This window comes from Ostrea edulis, chromosome 3, assembly GCF_947568905.1.
Source record: "Ostrea edulis chromosome 3, xbOstEdul1.1, whole genome shotgun sequence".
Taxonomy (NCBI): Eukaryota; Metazoa; Mollusca; class Bivalvia; order Ostreida; family Ostreidae; genus Ostrea; species Ostrea edulis.
In genome coordinates, this window is record NC_079166.1 from 76,220,083 (window position 1) to 76,239,210 (window position 19,128).

Sequence of the window (19,128 nt, forward strand, 5' to 3'; positions counted from 1 at the left end):
TAAACAGTTATTTATGCACTAACAGATTCATATATAACATTTTGCATGAGAAATTCTTTTAGAGTAACAATTTGTTGAGCAAGGCATTAAAACATAATCCCTGGCTAGACAAAAATTGGAGTTAGTTGAAGTTGGTGTATTAGCAGTCTGGTGGTAAACCTAATAGTATATTCTGTTCTATTGTTAAGAATTTACAGTATTGATAGAAATTGAGTTCCAATGTTTGCTTTTTAGCTACATCCATTTGGTAACCACAGTGAGAGGGATGAGTCGTGCTATCATCATATGAAGAACCATACCAGGAAGTGCAGATTTCTTCCTCATGGCCACATGGAAGTTGACTGTTAAAACTAGTTTCTGGATAATAACTCAAGTACTTTGCATTCTATTCCAACCAAATTTGGACATAAGGATACATACCAAGAAAGGAAGATGTCTATTAATTTTGGGGTCAGAAGGTCAAAGATCAAGGTCACAGTGCATGGAAATTAGAAAATGCTGATGCGGGGGCATATGTTTTACACATTCTGTAGTTGTAAATGAATTAGTATTGTATATATGCATATATTGTTTATGTTTTCTGATTATTTATCATATAATGAAATAAATATATAGAATTTGAAAATATGAATTGAAAAATACACATTTTATAACAAATCGTATATTGTTATTGTTTAGAATGTATGTCAGTGTAAGAAGGGGTGGGGACACAAAATGGTTCAAATCTTTGTTCCAATGCACACTACCCCACACATTTTTTTCATTTAAATTAAGCAAAAATATGATTCAAATCTACATTAGTAATTTCAGAAAAAGTTTGATACAGATATTCTCCCTAGGTTGAATTTTTTGATGAAATAGGTCTTCAAATTTGTGTGATATTTTATACAATTATGTTAATTAATACTTCATTTTTTGTAGAATTGGTGATATATTTTATGTAAAAGTTATTGAATTAATCAATTATGCTTAATTTTCATAAAATACAAGAAAGCCAAGATTATTCTGTCCTTAATATTTATTTATAGTGTGTTTCTTGTGAAAATTGGTGATTTTCATGAAAAATTAAGTTTCAGCAAAGGGGCAACTTTGAGGGGCTGTAATTCTTTAAAGTCCACACTAACATACTCTTTTTTATGTTTTAAATGTCTTTCGGATAAAGATGTATCAATTAAAATGGTTTATCAAAAAAGTTTGATACTTCTGAAAAAACTCAAACCAGGAGAGAACATCCTTAAGTTATCATTTGAAAACCTGGCTTAGATCCGCCACTTTACTCTCATTTTTTATATTTCCGAGTAGTTATCGAAAAGGAAAGTAGGTGGGGTGTTTTTTTTTTTTATTAATTTTACGATATTTACTAATCAAGTTAGATTTTGTTATAGCTTACTGCATTCACCTAACATATGGCGAAATATAAAAGGTACAAGGAGTAAATAAGAAGCATGCTTTTCGGAGATTATTGGCAAAAATTGTTAATTCATAAGTATATATACATGTAGATGTCCATGTTTCTTTTGGATTAAATAAACTATCTAACTTTTTACCCTGTTTTACCATTATTGAATTATGATTACAAAGTTAATTATCATTAATGATTGCTCATTCAGGCAGTTAGAATATCGGTACTGTTTTATATGGTGTCCGGATAGGGCCATTTGCGAAAGCGTGACTGCGCGTTAGTCACAACACGCCGTCACGCCAACAAGCAACGCGCCTTCGCGCTCTCACGACAACAAGCAACGCGCCTTCGCGCTCTCACGCTAACAAGCAACGCGCCTTCGCGCAGACAAGCAACGCGACTTCGCACTCTCACGACAACAAGCAACGCGCCTTCGCGCAGACAAGCAACGCTGCGCGAAGGCGTAATGCTTGTTGGCGTGAGAGCGCGAAGGCGCGTTGATTGTTGTCGTGAGAGCGCGAAGGCGTGTTGCTTGTCTGCGCGAAGGCGCGTTGCTTGTTGGCGTGAGAGCGCGAAGGCGTGTTGCTTGTCTGCGCGAAGGCGCGTTGCTTGTTGGCGTGAGAGCGCGAAGGCGCGTTGCTTGTTGGCGTGACGGCGTGTTGTGACTAACGCGCAGTCACGCTTTTGCAAATGGCCCTATCCGGACACCATAGTTTTAAGCTCAACTTAGATAAGTTTTTCCCAATCCACTCCACCGTCTACCAGTACTATTAGTACTTTGATTTCTTTACTCACCACGCCATGCTCTGTGAATCATTCACATTCCGATTCCTATGCAACATTAACTATATCAAAATGCCAACATTATATTCAGGATTTGCATATGATATATTGTAGAGATTTGTCCTGCCCCACCCACCATTCCAAATGCGGATGTGATGGCGTTCAACAACATCGCCTTATACTCATGTAATGCGGGGTTCCTTCCAACATCCAGTAGAAACTCAATTAACTGCACAATGTCTGTCTGGCAGATAATGGATTTTTCTTGTCAAGGTAAGAAAATTATGGGAAATTCAATTTAAACAAGTCGCGCAGCTCAGTCTATTAGAAAATGATTACAAATTATCTTAATATGAAGAATATTGTGTTAGGTTTAGAACATTATATGTATCTACATTTATATAAATCTATGTCCATCTGCAGCATCAACATGTGGTCCGGCTCCCAATATAAGTAATGCTGATGTCTTGGAAGCTAACGATAAGGCTATGTATGCGTGTCACTACGGTTACAGTCCAACAAGTGCGGACAATGTCATCTTATGTGGGTCAGGGATGTGGTCCTTTACTGGCCTCCAATGTCTAGGTAGAGAGAGAGAGAGAGAGAGAGAGAGAGAGAGAGAGAGAGAGAGAGAGAGACGTGAATGGGTAGGTAGAGGGAGAGAGGGGGAAGAGGGAATTTGTTTGATTTTGTAAATATTGATATTGTACATATACATGCAGTTTTTGGAGAACGTGTTAATTTAGCTGACAAGGTCACGTGATGCTCTATCTAATTGTTTTTATAGATTCATCCAATTATAACAGCAGTTTCATCGCTAACTACACGCTTCAAGAATGGATCCAAGAAATCAAAGGGAAATTACTCATAGACAAAAAGAAGACAAACGCGTATAATAGGAGCTTGTCCAGCGCCTATGATCCGCGCCCGAGCTCTATAGCGATCGGGAGTTCTGGTTTAGTTCTTGTCATTATTGCCATTTTATTCTTTGTATTACTGGATCTTATTAACTTTATCAAATTTGTACATAACAAAAAGTTATAACCAGCAGCTTATCTAGTGAAATTGCCATCTGTTTAATTTGTCGTTTTACATTTTGCGTCTCTGTCAGCAAATTTCCCCTTTCGTCTAACGACTCTTGGTGTAATGGTGTGGGTTGAAACAATATTGATATAACAAACTTTAGAAACGTTTATGTATGTCACTGACATATATGCATGTACATACAGTCTCTTTCGTCGGATAAATATGATTTGAAAATAATTTTAAAAACTCTTTTTAAAAGCTCACTACACTTATACTCTTTATGACACTATGTAAATATTTAAATGTTTTGTAATTATAGTATTTATATCGATCGATTTATTTGTCTATCGGTAGTTAAAGCATTAGGCTGGTGAACCGCAGATCTCGAGTTCAAATAAAAGTCTTTTGTGCATGTGTGAAATTTATTTTTTTTTAATCAAGTTTTTATCCAAATTTGCATATTTTGTGCTTTCCTGTCATTATATAAATATTGTATGTAGTTGAGGGTAACATTGAAAATTTCAAAGTTACCCTCAACTACATGCAATATTTGTTTTATCATACTGAATGTTATGTAAACTGGAAATCAGAAAAACGTACGTCTGTTGACATTTGATCAATCACTGTCATGCGATATTTCGTATTTCGATGCGGGTACTCGCGTTTATTACAAACGCTCAAACGAAGTCGTCTAGCAATCTACGGCGAACCGTACGCGCATAAATTTGACGCATGTGATAATTTTTTTATAATATCACCCGTTGTCAAGTACTGTTACCCGTTGCTAGATACTATCACCCTGGAGCGCGTGTTTTTTGTTCTCAGAGGGTAACAATATGTTTTTCAAATGCTTCTCGACCAATCAGGTTCGAGTATTTTACATGAAAGTATAATAAATATACTTATTATAAATGAATACCATCATATCTTTTATGATTAAATGAATTTCTACTGATTTGAGAATAGTGAGTCACCTTGACAAACACGACTGAAGAAGATCGGTGATACGGTCGACATAATTCAGGAAAGTGTGTAAAGTATATATACATAGGCCTTTATATGTTCACGACAAAATACTGTAAGTGGTTTTAATTTCGCGGTGCTAAAAGTTCGCTGTTTTTCATATTGGTCTAATTGCGGCGGTTTTATTTTCGCGGAATTCAAATTTTATGACGGACACAAAACGTGTTGTATCACACTTGCAAAATGATTGCGGTTGTTTTCATTTCGCGGAAAATTCCCCAACACGAACATAGCGAAATTAAAACCACCGCAATCATTTCCTCATTTACAGTATCGGATAAGGTTCATGTTATACATGTATAAGTCATATTCGATTTATTTCACCATTGATAAGCACAAAGTGTACATTTCATTTTCCGATGACGAGAGCACTCTCCGTTGTTGCGGAGGCACTTCCCGGAGCTCTGAGAAAAGGAAAATATAGCAATACATCATATAATCACCTATACAGCTTATTCTCACCACATTTTCATACTAACTAATGAAATTAGCTAATGAAATTCGTGAATTGAGTAAGTGGCATTTGTTAATGGTGATTTGAACTTGAAATGAATACATATACCGTGCATAGACTTCATCTCTCTGTATGGAAAAAGTAGTAACATGTACCACGATGATTATTTTCTCCAATATAATATTATATTATGTGAAATGTTAACAACGAATATATGATTTTGTAAAACAGTCTCTCAAAAGCGTAATCTTGCAAATTAAATGAACAGATTTAAGCAAAATCAATGTTCAATATCTAAATCATCTTTCAAAAATCATATGGTGTTGCAAATGAAATTGTGTTCCTATATCAAAAACGTCATCTGTCATAAAAATAGGAATTGTAGAAATTCGGGTATGCTTATTTAATCCATCACATAACGTATTGCAAACAAAATATTATTTCTATATGAACAAAATTTGAATTTAATGTTATGATCAGTATACTACTAACGGACGCTCGCAAATGAAGTAGGTAGTCCGATCGTTGCAGTTGATATCTTCCCACTTGAATTGATCGCCATTGTAAAACAGGCGGACGCAGTTGTTGGTATCGTTTCTGGTCGGTTTTCCGGCCCCCCAGGCGGAGAAATTCCCTATCGGGTACCCCGTCTCCAACCAACGGAACGAACCCTCAATTGTGTAATCGCTGGCGCCGATCCAAAAGGCAGTTTGGCGTATTGCTTTAAGAAATGTAAAAATCAATGTTGAATTTATGTATTAAGAAATACTTGGTTTATTGCAGCTATAAGATAGGGGGAAAACTATTTTTTATTATCTGTCATTCAAAGAAAAAAAATATACTTTGTATAATACCTCATTGTGCTTCTTGTTTTGATTGCAATAATTATGAAAAAACACAATTAGAGAGGATCTGTTTGTTTCATAATAAATATACTGGTATTTTCGCGGATTATAGAAAAGCGTATATTAATCCAAATCAGATCATACTCGTATATTATGTCCAAAAATTAAAGGCATCCTTTACAATTTCAATCTAATTAAAATCAGACTTCAGACTTCTTAGATCCGCGCCGTATACTTTGCAATTGTGAGCGTATCCTAGGATCTGATTTTAATTAGATTGTTGTAATTTAATGCAGGGAGACAAAAATACTGAAAAATACAAATCACTTGAGCCGCGCAATAATTCACTTAGCAACCACAATGACGCGTCTAGTTGTGAAGACAGTTGTCTTAGAATAGGCAAACATCCAAAAAGGTACCACAAAGAGAATGCATTTAAAATAGGATATCTTTCAAGATATATAGGGTATAAAGGAAAACTTTTCAAAGTTATTTCATATTAAAAGTACGATGGATATATACATGTATATTGTATATATGCTAATGTCAAGATTACCTATGGATATTTCTAAAAGGAGGCAATTTATCAAAATTATAAATGTAGATATTGATGGTGAAGTTGGATACGAACTTCATCATATAAAATTTGTGTAGGCTATACATGAAATGTATATTTTGCTGTCCTTTAAAGATCGACTTTGAAATCGCTCGGCTCGATCCGACAGATTGAGAAAATACTGGGAATCAGAAAATACAATAATTTGCAATGTTCTGCATAAAAACTTACCCTTGCATGCAACATTGTCGCTAAAATTAAATATGACACAGGAACATATATAAGCAAATGACAAATCGCGATATATATACCAAAGTTAGAAGTCATCTGATAATACTAAGACAAGTTAGAATTAATTTGGATTAATCGTGGCATTATGCATGCCGTTATCTTATCATTGTAGCTGCAAAAATTGAGTTAATGACGAATGGAATATACATGTGCATGTACAACATCACCCTTGTTGAAATTGATATAACAAATGTGTATTCTGTCAAGAGTTTAAGAGAGAAAAGGTTAATCACAAATCGTAGGTGTCACTGTTTTTAAAAATAAGCACAGCAAATCATTAGTTAGCTATTGAGGTTGAAAAGTCGGGAAGCGCAGCATCATGAGACAAGGGTCTGAGGACCACCCTAAGACCCTCAATGGGTTCAGGACAATGCCATGGTGGGACCCGGCGGCGAAGCACCCGGAAAGTCCTGGATTTGATATATTTTAGAGGTTTGACATATGTCTCCTACGTAGTCATTTTGTTCTTTATTTGGTCAATTTAATGAAGTGAAATTACATGTAATAAAATGACACAAATTCTAAGGATTTTTGGAATGAAATATAAGTTCTTCTAACAAGTGGACATGGGCCACATCGCTCACCTGAGTCACCTTGGCCAATATCTGAAGACTTCCCATATATATTTGCGTGTAAAACCTTAGTTCCTATTGTGGCGCCAACCTACCCCTGGAGGCCATGATTTTTACAAACTTGAATCTGCATTATATCAGGAAGTTTTCATGTAAATTTCAGCTTTTCTGGCTCAGTGGTTCTTAAGAAGAAGATTTTTAAAGAGCTTTCCTATATATTTGTATGTAAAACTTTAATCCCCTATTGTGGCCCCATCCGACCCCGGGGGCCATGATTTGAACAAATTTTAATCTGCTCTATATCAGGAAGCTTTCATGTAAATTTCAGCTTTTCTGGCTCAGTGGTTCTTGAGAAGAAGATTTTTAAGGAGTTTTCCTATATAGTTGTATGTAAAACTTTGATCCCCTATTGTGGCCCCATCCGACCCCTGGGGGCCATGATTTTAACGAACTTGAATTTACACATTGTCAGGAAGCTTTCCTGTAAATTTCAGCTTTTCTGGCTCTGTGGTTCTTGAGAAGAAAATTTATAAATGACCCCACCCTATTTTTGCATTTTTGCTATTATCTCCCCTTTGAAAGGAACATGGCCCTTCATTTGAACAAATGTGAAAGTCCTTCACCTAAGGATGCTTTTGGCCACGTTTGGTTGAAATTGTCCCAGTGATTCTGGAGAAGAAGTCAAAAATGTAAAAAGTTTACAGACGGACAGACCGACAGATAGACAAACAAACGGACAGACAACGGACAACAGGCGATCAGAAAAGCTCACTTGAGCTTTCAGCTCAGGTGAGTTAATAAAAGTAACAATAAATCAAAGAGCTTGTCATTTATTTCGCTAATAGTGAAAACAAAAATGATTGCTTCTTTTATTGTTAACGTCATTTTGAATTTTTAAAAAACCACGATTTACCATAGGTTTGAACATTTAACGGGGAAGGGGGTGCCAAGTGGGTCTTCCTACGCCCCTTAAATCCGTCACTGGAAGTGGTGTATCATTTGTTCGGCAAAAGCACAATTGGTTTTATCCTTAGATGACGATTATTTATTATACGAATTTTTCGATTGTGTTTCGTAAATAATGGCATCATTTTGTCAATATTTGTTTGCCACGCCTCTCTTCGAGTAGAGGGTCTTTGAGTCGACTCGCATAGCAAGCTTCTCGTTGGCATCACGTTCGTCCGGATTAACCGCTTCATTACCACCCTTGCTAATACGCAAATGAATATAGTTTGACTGACGGTGCATGTTTTGTGAAATAAAATCATTGCTGTGCACTTAAAATTCTTAATAATGTCAATGGAACGCACATATTGTTCACACAGGCACCTGAAGTATGGATATTACTAACTCACCCACACACACCCTTTTTGATAATTTTTTTGTGGCAAGAAGTTCTCTGAAATGTGTGAATTCCCTGTCTGACCCATCCCCCTTTCGATTTAATATGTAATCATTTCACGCTTTTTGTAAAATTTAGAGATTGGCCTTCTACCAGTATAATACAATACACAGCGGTAGAAGGCCAATCTCTAAAGGTTATAAAATGCGTGAAACGAGGGATGAGATAGACAGGGAATTCACACATTTCAGAGAACTTGCCACAAAAAAATTATCAAAAAGGGAGGGGGGGGGGTAGTGATATTCATACTTCAGATGCCTGTGATTGTTCGTGAAAGAATGTGAAAATATCTGAGAATCAGGCATCGACATCGACCTAGCCTAGCAGGGCTGCAACTGAAATTTGAAAACAGTTGGGAGAAGATGAGACTGCGGATATGAAAGCAGACATTGCATGTCTTTCACTGAGTTTCAGATTTGTTGACATTGTTAATAAAGTTGTGTATGATATAATCAAAATTTAATCAAACAATAATGACGAAAGGCTTATGAAGTCTATACAAATATTTTCAATGGCGCATGAATACAAGGAGGAGAGGGGATAAAACTCGGATTAGATGAATAGGGACTTCGATGTGTTGCATTTAACTTTCCGTAAAAATAAATGATATAGCGATCCTTGAACTAATATTCAAACAAAATTCTGACGAAAATATATCTGAAATGAATTAACGAATTCTATATTTGATTTGTTAAAGTAGATTAACAACGAACGAGTTAACATCATTTACAAACACACGTGGTATATTTTGCGGGAACTCTTCATGTAAACAGAACGAAGGGATAGGCAATTAATATACCTGAAGACTTCAGGAGAACAATTCGTATCGATACCTGCTATAAACTATGTCCGGACTGTTTCTGTTTTGTCTTTTGCGGTAGGCTTTTGATAATTGACATACATATACCGATCGATGATCATCTAATGTAGATGTGCTGGGTACCATTTATAATGACCTTTGATCTTGAACTATGATGTTCACACTTGTAATATTTGAAATTTTCCTCAAACCAATGTGTCGTGTTCCCAGTTTGTGACCTTGACATTCCATAGATATGTAGTTAAGCATAATACGTACGTTTTACCATACTTTAAAGATTCAGAGTTAAAGCCTAAGACGGTGCTGTATATACCCCCACCCCTTATAGGAAATCGCGAACGAGTCGAATCTGAGGCCCTTGATTTTTCGACATTGGGCGGTGATTGCATCATTGCCTCATTTATAGAACTTACAAGACCTTTTATATTGTTTCGACTTACAGTGAAGAACGCTCGCAACTTTGGAAAGGAAGCTGTGTTTATCGGGATTGTCATCCGTCACCAGATATGCCTGTAATTTCCGACAGTGATTCTGAAATAAAGAATATTTACAAATTCGATAATAGTACTATCCTTTCTCATCAACCTTTGAATTTCATCTCGCTATAAATCTGCTAGCTCAACGCTTGTTTTACCATATTTTACCATGGTTACCATTTCCACATACCAAAATCTCAACTACATATGAGAAACTCATCCCACCCCCCTCCCCAAACCCTGCATCTTCCTCGTCAAAGTGAAGACTTGTCGAAGAAAACCCCGTGGTAAAATCATATCTGTAGTTCATAGTTGCGATCTAAGATCAACATCGGATTCTACTAATTTGAAATTAACCATGTTGTGTAATACATGTATATTGTATTTGATTGACACACGTGTTCTGTGCACGCCTCTCGGTGTTTTATTTTTAGAAGGATGGTTGTCAGGGTCAATAGAATGTGTTCACCTGCATTACCGTTCCTGACGTAAAATTTTCTAGAAGGTTGTTTTAGTATACACTGTAAATTGTGTGTTGATAAACACTCTACTGAATTACATTGATTTGGGATTTGGGGGCTGGACTGCACTTACGTCTGATTTATAACTTATTCTCGTGTGTGAAAACATTGTGACTAAACACCGTTATGTGAACTGATGTTAGACTTCCTGTAAGCTATCAATTTTTATTGTTATATTTTTTCTATAAATAATTATAAAATATTGCAAATCCTTTGAATTATTTGTGATTGATTTCTGTTGGTTATTCTGACTTGTAACAATTAACATCAAGACGTAGTCTATTTGTATTAAAGCCAAGAACCCTACGATATCCCGACAGGGCAATGATCAGAAAGTGCAAATATGCCGCTAGCTCTGTCATGAGCATGCCATCATGACGGAGCGTTGGGTAAAGTTGTTTTAACACGACGTCGATACCATGCAAATGCGTTTTCAATGACGACACTATCGGGACAGTATAATTTACATGCAGTATTCGGTGTTGTTGTTCACACCTAGCTTACATACCGTTTAAAGATAAACGAATTTTCGCTGTTGTGTACGATTTGAAACATCCATTCCAAATGAACGTTTTCACGGGCTAATTTCTTGCTGAAATGATATTCCTAAAATTGGTTCAGCTAGTTAATTTGGATCGGTTTTGTACACAACATTTAAAAAAAGGGGTATCATTTTAAAATAGCTATCAGGATATATAGATACAGGTTAATTCCATGAAGTCGGGATATGAATACGGGTTGGTCACGTGATCAAATTCCATAAAGCCATTTATGGAAAAGCTGATCACGTACCAACCCGTATTTATATCCCGATCGATATTTCAAATTATTATATTTTCATGTAAAATACTCGAATCTGATTGATCGAGAAGCATTTGAAAATACATATCATTACCCTCTGAGAACAGAAAGCACGCGCCCCAGGGTGATAATATATAGCAACGGGTAACGGTACTTGACAACGGGTAATATTATAAAAAAAAATATCACATGCGTCAAATTCATGCGCGTAAGGTTCGCCGTAAATTGTTAGACGACGTCATTTGACCGTTTGTAATAAACAGGAATACCCGCATCGATATACGAACTGTCGCATGACAGTGATTGATCAAATGTCAACAGACGTAGGTTTTTCTACTTTCCTGTTTACATAACATTCAGCATAATACAACAAATATTGCATGTAGTTGAGGGTAACTTTGAAATTTTCAATGTTACCCTCAACTACATACAATATTTATATAATGATACCTTGCATGTGTATTCCTTATATTGACATTTTTGATCGATAACCATTCCTGAATTGTGAAAGAACATGTTTCCATACATTTCACATTGTTGACTAACACAACGCTTCGTTCAAAATGAAGAAAACACAAAACAAAGTTCCATCAAATGAAGAACTGTTAATGGTACCTTCACAGTCGCGGATTTTTCTTACGGGTCAGTACGTATTCTACAAATCCGTAAAGGTACACGGATTGTTACGATTTAGACACGGATACCGACGAGTGATTTACGAATGCTTGCGATTGACTACGAGTCGGAGATCCATAAGGACTCATAAGAAAAATCCGTGAGTGTGAAGGTGGTATTAATCGTAAAGTTTACGTATGTAACCGTGTCTATACGTAAAGCGCTCGAATGACTCTGAACAATCCGTAAAGCGATTGTAACCGGACGTGAATGGAATCGTAAATATCACTTAGGCATTCGTAATAATCCATAAACAACTCGTAAACTATCCGTAACATATCGTAAACTAACCGCAAAGAGTCGTAAAAAAAAAACCTTTTTACGAGGGTTTTACGAATTCTTACGAGCAATTTAAGTGTTCTTGTGACCAGTTTACGATACTTACGGATTGTTGCAAGTTATTTACGGAAAACCGCGGACAATCGTGAATTTTTAATTTTTTTTGACATGTCAAAAAATTTGCCCCTACTTTGACGGATCCTTAGGAGTGTGTGCGAGTTGTGACGAGTTATTAACGGATACCGACGAGTGATTTACGATGTCGAATACTTGCGATTGACTACGAATAGGAGATCCGCAAGGACTCGTAAGAAAAATCCGTGAGTGTGAGATATTCTGTGAACATTACGTAGTTAACAGAAGACTGAGGTCGAGGAACATGAAGAACAGAGCGGCAGTCGTCAGGTGTACGCAAATCATTTATAGACAGGACAGAGGCCGTAGATGAATCTACATAATATCGCAGAGGATGTGGAAGTACACGAAGGTAAGGGACGGTTTGGATTTGGATTCGTAATTGTTGACAAACATGAGCTCACTTATTGCTTCTGTTGAATCGATACATTTTTTTTGGTTCCATCGTCTAGCAGTAGGTATATTTCCGCATCATCAGTATCAAAGTTGCCAAATTCAGCCATTGTTTACATAAGGGTGACCAGGGTGTAGCAGACGAAATTTTAGACATACACTGTTTTACAGAAATGGTTTTCTCATTGATGAAAGTCCACTGATTGGAATACAAATAAAATCAGAAATACATTTTGTGATGTTGGTTTCATCTATTGACAGGCCTAGACTTCTGTTGTAAGCGAGAACGATGGCTAGCCTTGATGTTTATTACCTTAGTAAAAGTAGTACATGTAACCTACTTTTAACAAATGTTCATGCGCACAGCCGTGACCTCTATTGACCCCGTATAGGTATCCATACACTGATAGATACGTATTGCACGTAATAGTGTTATATAAGAGAAAACAGTTGAAAATGTAAATATATACATTACATGACATAGATTAATTGTAAATCTATACATTATATGACATAGATTAGTTGTAAATATATACATTATATGACATATATTAGTTGTAAATATATACATTATATGATATAGATTAGTTGCCTAGTTTAATTTTGATCACTGGTATATCTGTTGATCATAAAACTTGTTACGTTCATTCCAATGTATGATAGAAGTGAACGGTACTCCAAGTATAAACACTGCATCAAAAAACGGCTTTACAAAGCAAGTAAAGGTAATGTAAATTTAGTATTTGCATTGGCTTTGAATGACTTTACTGATTTAAGGCAAAGTTGGTAAACATTAACTTTAATTTGACGTAAAGGTAATGTAAAGTCCCACATTGGTTTAACTTTACCTCTACATGTATGTAAATATGAAATTTCAGGGACTTTGAGGTTCATTAAAATTAGTATTTAATCAAGTAAAGCAGATAGATGATGTCCTGAAATTTCACCTTTACTTGTCATAAAGTTAACTTCTACTGACTTTACTGGACAGTAAATTCCATCATTACACATCTTTAATATTCCTAACTGGCTTTACTTGGAAGTAAATTTCATCTTTAAGAATCTTTATTTATTCATAATTCCAATGTTATTTATTACAAGTGTTTTGATTGGACAAAAATAAAGCTGAACAAGAGTTTATACATCAATAAATCCGAAAACGCGATGTATTCATACACGCCTGAAAACAAATAACATAGTGCGGGGAAACTATTCAAATTTTTGCAATTGTTAATGAAGTGAATGATTGAAATTATAAGAATCAAACATTCTTTTTGAAGAATTTACCGATGTGTAAACTCCGGACATTTTACTCACAAACTTAACACAAAAGTGCTTCGCACTTTTATTCAGTTTGTGAGTAAAATGTCTGGAGTTTACACATCGATAAATTCTTCAAAAAGAATGTTTAATCCTATATTAAACTTGAAAGTAAATTCAATTATTTCTCTTCTTTCATTCAACATATCAAATTAAGATTAAACAAAATTAAAAACAAAATGAGATTTCATTGACCTTTTTCATTGAAAGTATTATTAACAAAGATATTTTCTAGTACATATAAAAGTATTTATTCAACTATTATTAAGTACAATATACATATACTTGCAATATCTGATTAAAAGTATATGTTACATCCGCTCGCATACTCGTATACATAACATTATGCGTGTATGCGAGCGGATTCTAACATCTAATTTCAATTAGATTACATGTATATCATATTTCATATCTAGTAAATAGATGGTGGAATTTCCGTAATCGTGGTGTCATTTTGAAGGGTTCGTCAAATAAAAAATAATCTGCCATAGGCATTTTTCAAACTTTTGATCACTGCTTGATTTATTTCACCTTGAATTTTACATTTAAGACTAAGGGAGAGTATGTTTGATTAAAATATTTTTAAAAGAAATTATATTTCCATACATACCTCTTCGTAAAAAGTTACATACAATTTCTCTTCATGAAAATATGAACTAAATCTAATCATTTATTCTTAGAAACAAGGGTGGATAACTCTTCAAAAAAGTATCTAGTGCAAAAACATCAGTTTTTAATTTACCAGTCATGTAGATTTGATCTACTTCACTTTCATCATTAAACAATAAACATCTATTTTGATTTAAATCATTCAAAATTGTTCATTATCGTTTCTTTATACATTTAATACCTTAAATCAACACCAATTTAACAAACCAATAGATAAAAATTAAGAATTTATAAGTGGGACCGTCACATATTTCAAGTGTTAAACATACTGTTGAAGGAGTCGCTAATCTCTGTTATTTATGTCTCTGTACACAATTAGATAGTCATGACATTCAATACCCTATTAGTACAAACAATGAAATTAAGCGTGAAAGTGGGTTTTCACTCGAATACAGTTGTGGTAGTGAGAGCAAGAAAGACAACTGTAGAGAAAGACTAGCATTCAAGGTTCAAGAGGACTTGTGTTCTATCATCAATTTTTTCGGAAGTGTAGTTTTTTTATATATTTTTTTTAGTTTACCCGAGAATTATAAACACGGGAAAAAAAGTTATGGGTCGCAGTGTTTGTTACTGAGTTATATTTACATAGCGAGTTTAACGGAACCACTTTATACAGGTAGTACGGACGAACTGGTTACACCAATTAGGCAGTCAGAATAACAAAGAATCAATTATTTACAAGTATGGCAAAATATTCGATACAGTTTGTGAACAAAATATGCAACGAGTGAACAAATGTTCAACTTGATGTGTATCAATGGTATCTCTCGTCACTACCTATAAGCCATATATGTGTACGAGGTGGTGATTCAGGTGAGTGTTGCGGCCCATGGGCCTCTTAGGAACTCTCTATAAAAGTACACAGTGCAATGTTTAAGGCTGCTCATATCATATCCATAATTCAGTGCGTGTCGTCGGCATATGAAAACGCAGTGGGAGGGTATAATAACTATAGACCATCAGTTTTACCAAAACGAAAAGGACGGATAATGATTGGCATCAAGTGTACATATAGTATTTACGTTTCATCCGTGGTAATCGTAATTTGTCCAATTTGAAAATCGTCCTTTACCTCTGCGTCTAGCCAGGATCTTCTGTCATGACCAAAGTACATGCATTCTCCTTTATACTCCGCCCAGTCCACGGGACAAACCGAATATACAGCTATAATACCTAAAATTACCAATTAATCGCAACATTTATCAAAACGAATTTATGATTAAATGCAATTAATAATTTACATATCAGTTGATAATAGACCGTCTGATAGACAGATAATTCAGCAAATATTACTGACATACATTTTTGTAAAAATTGTGTTGTATTTCCTTCAATATCTGCAAGTGCTCCCACCCCCATCCCTCGCCCCCTTTATTTTTTTTTTTAAAGAGTTCATGTTTCCGTAAAGATTAAAATGAACTGAAAAATATCTCGATTATTTAGCAATGTTTTCAAACCAATGGATTGTTACAGATGCATGCTTTGTATACTTATATTGATCAAATCAAAGTCGTTATGCATTTTGTCGCACCATCTCCATTATGCTTACATCATCGCGTGTCCCATTGTCATTAATCCCCTCACGCGCTCACGAGCTAGACAGTGATTCTTTGAACCACTTAGTTGCAGTTGTAACGTTACACCTTTATAGTATATACGTGTACAATGTATTCAGTTCTCGCCGACTGATGTCTGATATACATTTGTACAGGCAATCACATCACTTGGGTGTGAATGTACTGTTAAAGAGCAAAGATATGAAACTATAAATATAAGGTACCCAACCAAGTTCGCCGGTCAAAAATATGATGATGATAATAATAATAGCAAATTAAATGGTATAAAATTCTACTTTATATACTGATATCATACTTACTGTACATTACTACCCAAGTTCATACCGAACTCCCATGTACATGTACTTCCCGGGATGTGTAGAAATTAGTTCAGTAAAATGCTGATTACTTTTTACTCGAATTTAACTGTACCATTAACACCGTATCACTAACAAGAATGTTTGTGAATTGAAACAAGCAATGGCATGCAATATAAGATATGATTTTTAAATTGAATTTCTTACTCCAATTCATAAATTGAAGTCCGTAATAGCTCCAAACATTTTTGTTCTGTTCATTATGGAAATATTCCCGAGATCTTTTCATTATTATGATCCACTTGAACAGTATTTCAACACAGCAACCCTGTCATCAACATTATAAGAAATAAAATTCCCTCCAACTTTTATCAAAACACGCATTACAAAAACATGCATTAATCCAATTTTCAAAATGTTGACAATAAGATCCCCGTTTTACAGAGAATGGTCTAACATATATTAAAACAAGTGACACATACATATACTTTGCGAAAATACCTAGCAATATGATTGCACAATGAACCTTAACTACGTCGAATATTACGTAGATAAAACTAAAAACCATATATGTAAATCTTAAAACCTGTAACAGCGAAGACAGCAACACAGAGGGAGTTCATCGTGATGGTTCTGTTATCAATAAGTTGACCTATTTGTTGGAAAATTCAGATTTGTCGGACCTATTACGTGAAAGTGTGTTAGGTCTATAAGGGGGTCGGTACACTGCCTTATTTTGATAAGACTATCGAAATTATGGAAGATAGAAAAGTTAACACAGCTCCAAATTGTCATTCAATCACGATATTAAATCGAAAACGGCACGTTTCTGTAACTACGGCCTCTCTTTCATTTCTCCCTTCACAGTAGCTTGTTATGTTTAACGAACTTTTTCAAATACAAGAATTATCTATTATTGATGCAAGGATTTTACTTTGGGGCAGTGACAATTTGGGTTATGAAACTAACAGCAAAATTTTTAATGCTGTTCACAAATTTATACTTAATTCAGGCAGATTCTCATAATAGTAATTCACTTTATGCTAAATGTACATGTATTTATTTTATCTATACATATGTTTATGACAATTGTTATCACTTAATCTAAGGTGAGAACCTCGTAAGTTGTAAGAACTTGTGTTCAAACCTGTTGTATATTATATATGCAATAAAATATGTTCAAACCAAACCAAACCACAGTAGCTTATTAAGGCATGCCTCACACCCATTGCAGAAGTTCCATGTTCTATTTCCCGGCGAGACGTAATTAAGTAGCCATTACTTCTGTTTAGGCCGAGCTCGATTCTTTCAAATGAGATGCTTTATTAGAACAAGAGGCCCTTCATCACAACAAGGGTTGCTAAATGATTTTATTGAATATTATGGAAATATACCAGCAATAAACTACAAATTGGTATCACTTACAAATCAATACACGCTAATCATTCACAACTCTGCATCACATGATCGGAGTGTTCACCTCCTGTACAATGTATGATGGGCATTAGCATACATTGTATACCACCTGCTGAGTATTTCCACTCTGTGTATAACCCTGTGGTGATCCGACATAGGCGTAGCTTGGGTTCGAATATTACCGAGGCAGGGGGTCTGGGGGGCTGCGCCCCCCAGAAGCTATCGACATTTTAACAACGTAAAAGGTGGGGTTTTTTTTACCGAGGCAGCTGCCTCGGTTGCCTCAATGGAAGCTACGCCACTGTCCGGGTTAGAGTAGGTCCTCAGTACCCCTTGCTTGTCGTAAGAGGCGACTAAATGGGGCGATCCTTCGGATGAGACCGCAAAAACCGAGGTCCCGTGTCACAGCAGATCCCTACCTGGTCAATGGCCATAAGCGCCAAGCATAGGCCTAAATTTTGCAGCCCTTCACAGGCAGTGGTGACGTCTCCATATGAGTGAAATATTCACGAGAGGGACGTTAAACAATATTCAATCAATCAATCAATCCCATCTGTGTGACATAACCATGCTGAATTATCCTACATAATTTATGGTGTATTGCATGCTGAACATTTTCGTTTCATATAATGCGTTCTAAGCATTTTGAACGACATATCAAAGTAGTTATATGTCCAATGATTTTATCATTACTAATTGCAATGATAGCTATCTTCTGGTGATTTTTTTTTACTAATTGCAATGATAGCTATTTTATAGTTTATCTTTACTAATTGCAATGCTAGCTATTTTATAGTGAATACGAAGTACCTGTGAAGAATGTGCGTATTAATCTTTTTAAATACATAACGTCTTTTTAACGGTTGGGAGTTCGAACAGAAATATGAGACTTCCCCCGGAAGCCTGGCTCTAAAATGAGCCTTCCCCCTGGGGGAAAAGCTCACTCTAGAGCAGGAGAACCCCCGGGGAAGTCTCACTCTAGAGCCAGACTTCCCCGTGGGAAGACCTACTCTATCACTAGTTGTAAAGTCAGACTCCCCCATGGCAGGACTTCCCCCTTCACTTATTCCTGGTAAACTACTATTACTTTTTGAAGATTGTTTAGATACCAAGACCTTTTTCAGCAGGGCATTAAATGACTTTGCTTAAGGAAGTACTCTACATCGTTATACTGGCTGATTTCCTTTTAAAACATGGATGAAAATATGAATATCAGCAATATTTGTTTAATCATTTAAAGAATTCTCACCTAGCTGAGTAGGTTAGCACGTCGACTGCAATAAAAGAGAAGAAGAAAAAAGCACATCAACTGCTGAACTGTAGATCGTGTGTTCGAGTCCAGCATGGGTTTTTAATTTTTTTTTTTCATTGCTTTCTACTAAAACTGCATTTTTTG

The 19,128-nt window shown here is 35.5% G+C and overlaps 2 protein-coding genes across 2 annotated transcripts in view; one reads left to right on the forward strand and one right to left on the reverse strand.

Moving 5' to 3' along the window:
• Positions 1–3,627, forward strand: part of LOC125675027 (uncharacterized) — a 48,159-nt gene extending 44,532 nt beyond the window's left edge. Inside the window, exons 11-13 of the mRNA XM_056159034.1 lie at positions 2,300–2,458; positions 2,609–2,770; positions 2,973–3,627. Coding sequence (XP_056015009.1) covers positions 2,300–2,458; positions 2,609–2,770; positions 2,973–3,229 — 578 coding nt within the window. The 3' untranslated portion in view covers positions 3,230–3,627. The remainder of the gene's footprint in view (positions 1–2,299; positions 2,459–2,608; positions 2,771–2,972) is intronic.
• Positions 3,628–4,532: 905 nt separating this feature from the next.
• On the reverse strand, positions 4,533–17,007 carry LOC125675030 (perlucin-like protein). Its single transcript, XM_048912499.2, has 5 exons — positions 16,903–17,007; positions 15,516–15,616; positions 9,615–9,705; positions 5,181–5,409; positions 4,533–4,638 (listed from the first exon to the last, which is right to left on the reverse strand). The coding sequence occupies exons 1-5, from the start codon at positions 16,937–16,939 to the stop codon at positions 4,584–4,586; spliced, it is 513 nt and encodes a 170-aa protein (XP_048768456.2). The 5' UTR covers positions 16,940–17,007; the 3' UTR covers positions 4,533–4,583.
• Between the last annotated feature and the right edge of the window lie 2,121 nt (positions 17,008–19,128).

Bases quoted from the DNA above. Each gene is read 5' to 3' on its own strand.
- LOC125675030 (XM_048912499.2), bottom strand. From the start codon at position 16,939: ATGAACTCCCTCTGTGTTGCTGTCTTCGCTGTTACAG. The intron at 9,706-15,515 runs GTAAAGGACGAT...TCTTTATTTCAG, and splicing joins GATCCTGGCTAGACGCAGAG to AATCACTGTCGGAAATTACA. The intron at 4,639-5,180 runs GTTAGTAGTATA...TCCTTTTCTCAG, and splicing joins TACTTCATTTGCGAGCGTCC to AGCTCCGGGAAGTGCCTCCG.